The following is a 10,825-nucleotide window of genomic DNA, read 5'->3' as shown; positions in this document are numbered from 1 at the left end:
GAGAGACAGCAGATGAGCGAAAAACAATACTCTGTCAGTGAAGATAAATCAGACACAAAAAATGAATTAATGGGAATATAGGATATGATCGATAGGACATTCATGTTTTTCGGAAATAATTTTATTGCAAAAAAGGCAAAACAGGGGTAAAAACCAGACCATTTAGCTGTTGATACCCAAAATGACAAATTTTGAATTTGCTTTCATCTGAAAAGCCACCGATAGTAACCTGGCACTATTTATACTGATAGCCACGTAGCCTTAATTTTAACAGTTTCTAATGCTTCTATACTCAATAATTATATTCCTGTCTCCTTTAAAGCATCTAAAACAAAAATATCAATCAGCACATAATAAATACTTGTTAACTCATTGAGAAAAACGTAAGAAAAACACCTAAGCAGAATGTTTTATTGACTTTAGGTCAGCTGAGAATAATTACCTGCATTTATGCCTTATTTTACCTCACTGGAAAAAAGACAAATGTTTTATTAGAGATTTCTGACTTTCATGTGTTTGCTGCTCTGGGCTGAGAGAATGTTCAGCTCTCTCCTGTAATGTGTGCGTCAGTATTACAGCTCATCAACAAAAGGTGTATGTCCCAAATTTCCACTTGCTGCCATCGACTTCTGGCCAGAAACAAACTTCTTTGCAGCCTTTAAAGAAACAAAAGACAAAGTTAACAAAAATAAAAATATATGTCATCAAGCAGGTGAACTTATTTTGTCATTTTAAGAATTTATGGATAGGACATTCTTTTTTTTTTTGAGATGGAATCTTGCTCTGTCACCCAGCATGGAGTGCAGTGGTGTGATCTTGGCTCACTGCAGCCTCCGCCTCCCAGGTTCAAGCAATTCTCTGCCTCAGCCTCCCAAGGAGCTGGGATTACAGGCATGCAGCACCATGCCCAGCTAATTTTTGTATTTTTAGTAGAGACTGGATTTCACCATGTTGGGCAGGCTGGTCTCGAACTCCTAGCCTCAAGTGATCCACCCACCTCGACCTTCCAAAGTGCTGGGATTACAGGCATGAACCACCAACCCGGCCTTGGATAGGACATTCTAAGCCAGCAATTACTGTAATAGCTGTTGTGAAAATTAACTAGGAGATGGCTGGTGCTTTAATTTGTGACAGTGTGGGAAAAGCTCAGCTGCCCCTCTGAATGTTCCATTGTATGTGTAATGAACCAAGCAAGAGCAATGCTCCGGTAAGAGGGTAGCTGTTAAAAGAGAGATAAGGGGGGCGGAGCAAGATGGCCGAATAGGAACAGCTCCAGTCTCCAACTCCCAGCGCGAGCGACACAGAAGACCGGTGATTTCTGCATTTTCAACTGAGGTACTGGGGTCATCTCACTAGGGAGTGCCGGACAATCGGTGCTGGTCAGCTGCTGCAGCCTGACCAGCGAGAGCTGAAGCAGGGCGAGGCATCGCCTCACCTGGAAGCGCAAGGGGAAAGGGGATCCGTTTTCCTAGCCAGGGGAACTGAGACACACAACACCTGGAAAATCGGGTAACTCCCACCCCAATACTGCGCTGTAAGCATACAGGCACACCAGGAGAATATATCCCACGCCTGGCCGGGAGGGTCCCACGCCCACGGAGCCTCCCTCACTGCTAACACAGCAGTCTGCCGCGATCTATTCGCAAGGCAGCAGCGAGGCTGGGGGAGGGGCGCCCGCCATTGCTGAGGCTTAAGTAGGTAAACAAAGCCGCTGGGAAGCTGGAACTGGGTGGAGCTCACAGCAGCTCAAGGAAGCCTGCCTGTCTCTGTAGTCTCCACCTCTGGGGACAGCGCACAGCTGAAGACCAACAGGGGAAGTAGCGGGAGCCGGTGCAGACGCGAACGACTCTGTCTGACAGCTTTGGGGAGAGCCGTGGATCTCCCAACGCGGAGGTTGAGATCTGACAAGGGACAGTCTGCCTGCTCAGGTGTGTCCCTGACCCCTGAGTAGCCTAGCTGGGAGAAATCCCCCACTAGGGGCAGTCTGACACCCCACACCTCACAGGGTGGAGTACACCCCTGAGAGGAAACTTCCAAAGGAAGAATCAGACAGGTACACTCGCTGTTCAGCAATATTCTATCTTCGGCAACCTCTGCTGCTGATACCCAGGCAAACAGGGTCTGGAGTGGACCTCAAGCAATCTCCAACAGACCAACAGACAGTCCTTCTGACTGTCAGAAGGAAAACTATCAAACAGGAAGGACACCTATACCAAAACCCCATCAGTACGTCACCACCATCAAAGACCAGAGACAGATAAAACCACAAAGATGGGGAAGAAGCAGGGCAGAAAAGCTGGAAATTCAAAAAATAAGAGCGCATCTCCCCCTGCAAAGGAGCGCAGCCCATCGCCAGCAACGGATCAAAGCTGGTCAGAGAATGACTTGGACGAGAGGAGCGAAGAAGGCTTCAGTCCATCAAACTTATCAGAGCTAAAGGAGGAATTACGTACCCAGCGCAAAGAAACTAAAAATCTTGAAAAAAGAGTGGAAGAATTGACATCTAGACTAATTAATGCAGAGAAGATCATAAACGAAATGACAGAGATGAAAACCATGACACGAGAAATACATGACAAATGCACAAGCTTCAGTAACCGACTCGATCAACTGGAAGAAAGAGTATCAGCGATTGAAGATCAAATGAATGAAATGAAGCGAGAAGAGAAACCAAAAGAAAAAAGAAGAAAAAGAAATGAGCAAAGCCTGCAAGAAGTATGGGATTACGTAAAAAGACCAAATCTACGTCTGATTGGGGTGCCTGAAAGTGAGGGGGAAAATGGAACCAAGTTGGAAAACACTCTTCAGGATATCATCCAGGAGAACTTCCCCAACCTAGTAGGGCAGGACAACATTCAAATTCAGGAAATACAGAGAACGCCACAAAGATACTCCTCCAGAAGAGCAACTCCAAGACACATAATTGCCAGATTCACCAAAGTTGAAATGAAGGAAAAAATCTTAAGGGCAGCCAGAGAGAAAGGTCGGGTTACCCACAAAGGGAAGCCCATCAGATTAACAGCAGATCTCTCGGCAGAAACTCTACAAGCCAGAAGAGAGTGGGGGCCAATATTCAACGTTCTTAAAGAAAAGAATTTTAAACCCAGAATTTCATATCCAGCCAAATTAAGTTTCATAAGTGAAGGAGAAATAAAATCCTTTACAGATAAGCAAATGCTTAGAGATTTTGTCACCACCAGGCCTGCCTTACAAGAGACCCTGAAGGAAGCCCTAAACATGGAAAGGAACAACCGGTACCAGCCATCGCAAAAACATGCCAAAATGTAAAGACCATCGAGGCTAGGAAGAAACTGCATCAACTAACGAGCAAAATAACCAGTTAATATCATAATGGCAGGATCAAGTTCACACATAACAATATTAACCTTAAATGTTAATGGACTAAATGCTCCAATTAAAAGACACAGACTGGCAAACTGGATAAAGAGTCAAGACCCATCAGTCTGCTGTATTCAGGAGACCCATCTCACATGTAGAGACATACATAGGCTCAAAATAAAGGGATGGAGGAAGATCTACCAAGCAAATGGAGAACAAAAAAAAGCAGGGGTTGCAATCCTTGTCTCTGATAAAACAGACTTTAAACCATCAAAGATCAAAAGAGACAAAGAAGGCCATTACATAATGGTAAAGGGAGCAATCCAACAGGAAGAGCTAACTCTCCTAAATATATATGCACCCAATACAGGAGCACCCAGATTCATAAAGCAAGTCCTTAGAGACTTACAAAGAGACTTAGACTCCCATACAATAATAATGGGAGACTTCAACACTCCACTGTCAACATTAGACAGATCAATGAGACAGAAAGTTAACAAGGATATCCAGGAATTGAACTCATCTCTGCACCAAGCGGACCTAATAGACATCTATAGAACTCTCCACCCCAAATCAACAGAATATACATTCTTCTCAGCACCACATCGCACTTATTCCAAAATTGACCACATAATTGGAAGTAAAGCACTCCTCACCAAATGTAAAAGAACAGAAATTATAACAAACTGTCTCTCAGACCACAGTGCAATCAAACTAGAACTCAGGACTAAGAAACTCAATCAAAACCACTCAACTACATGGAAACTGAACAACCTGCTCCTGAATGACTACTGGGTACATAACGAAATGAAAGCGGAAATAAAGATGTTCTCTGAAACCAATGAGAACAAAGATACAACATACCAGAATCTCTGGGACACATTTAAAGCAGTGTGTAGAGGGAAATTTATAGCACTAAATGCCCACAAGAGAAAGCAGGAAAGATCTAAAATTGACACTCTAACATCACAATTAAAAGAACTAGAGAGGCAAGAGCAAACACATTCAAAAGCTAGCAGAAGGCAAGAAATAACTAAGATCAGAGCCGAACTGAAGGAGATAGAGACACAAAAAACCCTCCAAAAAATCAATGAATCCAGGAGTTGGTTTTTTGAAAAGATCAACAAAATTGACAGACCGCTAGCAAGGCTAATAAAGAAGAAAAGAGAGAGGAATCAAATAGATGTAATAAAAAATGATAAAGGGGATATCACCACTGACCCCACAGAAATACAAACTACCATCAGAGAATACTATAAACGCCTCTACGCAAATCAACTAGAAAATCTAGAAGAAATGGATAATTTCCTGGACACTTACACTCTCCCAAGGCTAAACCAGGAAGAAGTTGAATCCCTGAATAGACCAATAGCAGGCTCTGAAATTGAGGCAACAATTAATAGCCTACCCACCAAAAAAAGTCCAGGACCAGATGGATTCACAGCTGAATTCTACCAGAGGTACAAGGAGGAGCTGGTACCATTCCTTCTGAAACTATTCCAATCAATAGAAAAAGAGGGAATCCTCCCTAACTCATTTTATGAGGCCAACATCATCCTGATACCAAAGCCTGGCAGAGACACAACAAAAAAAGAGAATTTTAGACCAATATCCCTGATGAACATTGATGCAAAAATTCTCAATAAAATACTGGCAAACCGGATTCAGCAGCACATTAAAAAGCTTATCCACCATGATCAAGTGGGCTTCATCCCTGGGATGCAAGGCTGGTTCAACATTCGCAAATCAATAAACGTAATCCAGCATATAAACAGAACCAAAGACAAGAACCACATGATTGTCTCAATAGATGCAGAAAAGGCTTTTGACAAAATTCAACAGCCCTTCATGCTAAAAACACTCAAGAAATTCGGTATTGATGGAACGTACCTCAAAATAATAAGAGCTATTTATGACAAACCCACAGCTAATATCATACTGAATGGGCAAAAACTGGAAAAATTCCCTTTGAAAACTGGCACAAGACAGGGATGCCCTCTCTCACCACTCCTATTCAACATAGTGTTGGAAGTTCTGGCTAGGGCAATCAGGCAAGAGAAAGAAATCAAGGGTATCCAGTTAGGAAAAGAAGAAGTCAAATTGTCCCTGTTTGCAGATGACATGATTGTATATTTAGAAAACCCCATCGTCTCAGCCCAAAATCTCCTTAAGCTGATAAGCAACTTCAGCAAAGTCTCAGGATACAAAATTAATGTGCAAAAATCACAAGCATTCTTATACACCAGTAACAGACAAGCAGAGAGCCAAATCAGGAATGAACTTCCATTCACAATTGCTTCAAAGAGAATCAAATACCTAGGAATCCAGCTTACAAGGGATGTAAAGGACCTCTTCAAGGAGAACTACAAACCACTGCTCAGTGAAATAAAAGAGGACACAAACAAATGGAAGAACATACCATGCTCATGGATAGGAAGAATCAATATCGTGAAAATGGCCATACTCCCCAAGGTTATTTATAGATTCAATGCCATCCCCATCAAGCTACCAATGAGTTTCTTCACAGAATTGGAAAAAACTGCTTTAAAGTTCATATGGAACCAAAAAAGAGCCCGCATTGCCAAGACAATCCTAAGTCAAAAGGACAAAGCTGGAGGCGTCACGCTACCTGACTTCAAACTATACTACAAGGCTACAGTAACCAAAACAGCATGGTACTGGTACCAAAACAGAGATATAGACCAATGGAACAGAACAGAGTCCTCAGAAATAATACCGCACATCTACAGCCATCTGATCTTTGACAAACCTGAGAGAAACAAGAAATGGGGAAAGGATTCCCTATTTAATAAATGGTGCTGGGAAAATTGGCTAGCCATAAGTAGAAAGCTGAAACTGGATCCTTTCCTTACCCCTTATACGAAGATTAATTCAAGATGGATTAGAGACTTAAATGTTAGACCTAATACCATAAAAACCCTAGAAGAAAATCTAGGTAGTACCATTCAGGACATAGGCATGGGCAAGGACTTCATGTCTAAAACACCAAAAGCAACGGCAGCAAAAGCCAAAATTGACAAATGGGATCTAATTAAACTAAAGAGCTTTTGCACAGCAAAAGAAACTACCATCAGAGTGAACAGGCAACCTACAGAATGGGAGAAAATTTTTGCAACCTACTCATCTGACAAAGGGCTAATATCCAGAATCTACAAAGAACTCAAACAAATATACGAGAAAAAAACAAACAACCCCATCAAAAAGTGGGGAAAGGATATGAACAGACATTTCTCAAAAGAAGATATTCATACAGCCAACAGACACATGAAAAAATGCTCATCATCACTCGCCATCAGAGAAATGCAAATCAAAACCACAATGAGATACCATCTCACACCAGTTAGAATGACCATCATTAAGAAGTCAGGAAACAACAGGTGTTGGAGAGGATGTGGAGAAATAGGAACACTTTTACACTGTTGGTGGGATTGTAAGCTAGTTCAACCATTATGGAAAACAGTATGGCAATTCCTCAAGGATCTAGAACTAGATGTACCATATGACCCAGCCATCCCACTACTGGGTATATACCCAAAGGATTATAAATTATTCTACTACAAAGACACATGTACACGTATGTTTATTGCGGCACTATTCACAATAGCAAAGACTTGGAATCAACCCAAATGTCCATCTGTGACAGACTGGATTAAGAAAATGTGGCACATATACACCATGGAATACTATGCAGCCATAAAAAAGGATGAGTTTGCGTCCTTTGTAGGGACATGGATGCAGCTGGAAACCATCATTCTCAGCAAACTATCACAAGAAGAGAAAACCAAACACCGCATGTTCTCACTCATAGGTGGGAACTGAACAATGAGATCACTTGGACTCGGGAAGGGGAACATCACACACTGGGGCCTATCATGGGGAGGGGGGAGGGGGGAGGAGGGAGGGATTGCATTGGGGAGTTATACATGATATAAATGATGAATTGATGGGTGCTGACGAGTTGATGGGTGCAGCACACCAACATGGCATAAGTATACATATGTAACAAACCTGCACGTTATGCACATGTACCCTAGAACTTAAAGTATAATAAAAAATAAAAAATAATAAAAAATAAAAAAATAAAAAAATAAAAAAAAAAAAGAGAGATAAGGAAAACATCACTGATACTCTCAAATACAGTAGTGTGGCTTCAGGCAGGGATACACTTTCCTGTTTCTGTATTACAATGGCAAATAGTCTGGGTCAACAAAAATACAATGATTGTTAACTTAAAAGTAAAACTTTATACCCTAGAGGATTCTTTATGCCACTACTTCCAAGTTCAAAGACTGGTTAAGTGTAGTGTCATGAGTCAGGTGTAGGTGGAGCAGCAGCCCCCATATTCTCAGGCCAGCTTATCTTATCACTATGAAGGAGAGGTGGTGGTGGAAGCAGTTGGGTTGGGATGCACATAATGATGGGATATAAGATGAGGACAGTCATTCAGAAGAGTACGAAATGAGCCGGGGCCGTGGCTCACACCTGTAATCCCAGCATTTTGGGCGGCCAAGGCAGGCGGATCACGAGGTCAGGAGATCGAGAACATCCTGGCTAACACGGTGAAATCCCATCTCTACTAAAAATACAAAAGATTAGCTGGGCGTGGTGGCAGGCACCTGTAGTCCCAGCTACTCGGGAGGCTTGAGGCAGGAACATGGCGTGAACCCGGGAGGCGGAGGTTGCAGTGAGCTGAGATAGCGCCACTGCACTCCCTCCAGCCTGGACAACAGAGAGAGACTCCGTCTCAAAAAAAGAAAAAAAAAAGAGTATGAAATGATGATGATTAGGGGCCAAGTGAAATCAAGTCAGGGTTACTTTCTTAAAATAGCCTTGTCTCTTTTTTTATTTGAGACAGGGTCTCACTCTGTTGCCCAGCCTGGAGTACAGCGGCATGATCTTGGCTCACTGTAACCTCTGCGTTCCAGGCGCAAGCCACCTTCCGACCTCAGTCTCCTGAGTAGCTGGGACTACAGGCACATGCCACCAAGCCTAGCTAATTTTTGTACTTTTTTGTAGAGATGGGGTTTTGCTACATTGCCCAGTCTGGTGTTGAACTCCTGGGCTCAAGCAATCTGCCCACCTCAGCCTTCTAAAGTGCTGGGATTACAGGCATGAGCCACTACACCCAGCTTGGTTTTTTATTTTTTTTTCTTACCCCCACTGTCCCTATACAAAGTAGACCTGTTGGTGAGAAGATGGCTGAGACATGTACAACGGAAGGCGAGTTGGTAAGTTTAATGTAGAAAATGGGGAAAACCCACTTACTTTGGATTAATTCTGTAGGTCATGTGCTTGTTAGGCACAGTAGGGAACACAAAGAAGTACATGACATAGTCCTTGCCCTTAAAACAGCTCAATCTTGTAGGGAACAATAACATATGTGAAAAAAAAAATTAGCAAGAACGGAAGAATGTCTTAGGCTTAGAAGAGTAAAGAAAATCTTAAGATGCTGGATGGTGAAATACTTGAAGAGGAAAAATAGCAAACTTCACATTTAGGTTGGATGACATGAAACTGCCAATACTTGACTCTTCTTTACCTCTAGTCATCTAACATAAGCCCGTATTATAAACTACCATTAGTTTAACCTGATGTTTGATACATCAGGTGTATTAAATGCACTTCTGACTGCCATCTCAGTGGACAGCAGCGCTCTCACTGACAGCAGAGTTTAACCTAATGGTAGTTTATTTGAAGGAGGAAGATACATACACTCGAGCTGACAAGGAAGCTTGTTGCAGATCTTATGGGAATGGGCCCTCCCGCCTCCATATTAAGTAGATGGGCACCAAACATGAGAATAGCATATACCGCCCGAGGACGCTTATGCATCCTTCTGAAATTGGATCATTAAGTTCTACGTTGTTAAATCGTACGTTTTCATTTACTTACATTGATGATATCAGCATTAGCCACTGAATCAATCTGCTGAAGGACTGTGGATGGTGGCACGAAAGAACCAGCCACTAGAGCCTGGGACCCAACTTCTTCCAGGAAACGCTCAGAAGACTCCACTGACATTAGGTATCCAGCTTTCAGCTTGTTCCTGTCCAATAAAAGGCAGAAGTCAGTTTTACAGAGCTACAGAGCAAGGCAATTTTTTTTTTTTTTGGATGGTAGCAAGGGGCTGCGAACATCAAAGCTTTATTGAATCGATATAGTAACGGCGTGTCTCCCTCTTCCTGAATTCCCCAAGAAGAACGGCGCTCCCTTCTCTGGAACATGACACTAAAACAGTAAGTCTGAAGGGAAGAAGTCTCGTCAGGGTTGCCAAAGTGTCCAATTGAGGGCCCACTTTGGCCTCCATTTGTGGGTCCATATGCTGCTACAGATTTGAGTGAGACAGCTGGAGAGCTCCCTAATGCTTCCCAAGGCCTCTGGATCCGGTTGTGCAATCTGGATCCTCTACACGTCACTGGCCAGTCGCAGCATGCTCTTTTTCCTGCCTACTGGCACAGTGAGGAAGATCTCTCTGCTGTCAGTGAGAGGGTTGCCATCCACTGAGATGGCAGTCAAAAGTGCATTTAATACACCTAACGTATCCAACATCATAGCTTGGCCCAGCCTACCTCATATGTGCTCAGAACACTTACAATAGCCTGCGGTTGGGCAAAAGTCATCTAACATAAGCCCATTTTATAAGAAAGTATTGATTATCTCATGTACTGCATATCACTAGCCTAGGAAAAGATCAAAATTCAAGGTATAGTCATATACTACATAATGACGTTTTTGGTCAATGATGGACCACATATATAATTGGGTCCCATAAGATTATTAGGGAGCTGAAAGATTCCTATTACTTAGTGACAACATAATGCTGTAGTGCAATTTTAAAAAAATAAATTTCACGTAGCCTATGTTTACAGTGTTTAGCATCTACAGCAGTGCACAGTAATGTCCTAGGCCTTCCCATTTACTCACCACTCACTCACTGACTCACTTGAAAGCAGGAGTTTTCGGTCCTGCCAGCTCCATTCATGGTAAATGTCCTATAATGGCATATTTTTTTTTAATCTTTTGTGCTTTATTTTTACTGTACCTTTCCTATGTTTAGATGCACAAATACTTACCATTGTGTTATAACTGCCTACAGTATTCAGTATATAGTGCATGCTGTACAGGTTTGTAGCCTAGGAGCAACAGACTATAACACAGACCTAAGTGTGTAGTAGGCTATACCATCTACATTTGTGTAAGTACACCATGAGGTTCACACAGTGATGAAACCACCTAACACCACATTTCTCGTAACGTATCCCCATTGTTATGTGACCCATGACTGGAAGCTGAAATTGCGATGGTATTGCTCTGTAGCCAGGTTGAAAAATTGTAAGGTGATCCATGGCAAGCTGGGGACAGTGTGTATTATCAACCTACCTTCTGGCTGCTAGAGTGTGCAGACCAGGGATCTTGAAGACCCTTCTGTCAAACCGGGGTGTCACCACAGACAACTCCACCTGGC

At 42.5% G+C, this 10,825-nt stretch overlaps 1 protein-coding gene across 1 annotated transcript in view; it reads right to left on the bottom strand.

The window, feature by feature from the left end:
• Positions 1-111: 111 nt before the first annotated feature.
• Positions 112-10,825, bottom strand: part of LOC104682087 (cytochrome b-c1 complex subunit 2, mitochondrial) — a 37,253-nt gene continuing 26,539 nt past the window's right edge. Inside the window, exons 13-14 of the mRNA XM_010388592.1 lie at positions 9,253-9,406; positions 112-656 (exon numbers count right to left, since the gene is read on the bottom strand). Of these exons, the coding sequence (XP_010386894.1) occupies positions 573-656; positions 9,253-9,406 (238 nt within the window). The 3' untranslated portion in view covers positions 112-572. The remainder of the gene's footprint in view (positions 657-9,252; positions 9,407-10,825) is intronic.

The sequence above is a fragment of the Rhinopithecus roxellana genome, chromosome 20 (assembly GCF_007565055.1).
Source record: "Rhinopithecus roxellana isolate Shanxi Qingling chromosome 20, ASM756505v1, whole genome shotgun sequence".
Lineage (NCBI taxonomy): Eukaryota > Metazoa > Chordata > Mammalia > Primates > Cercopithecidae > Rhinopithecus > Rhinopithecus roxellana.
The sequence above is the reverse complement of the archived record's forward strand: the minus strand, read 5'-3'. Positions and strand labels throughout refer to the sequence as shown.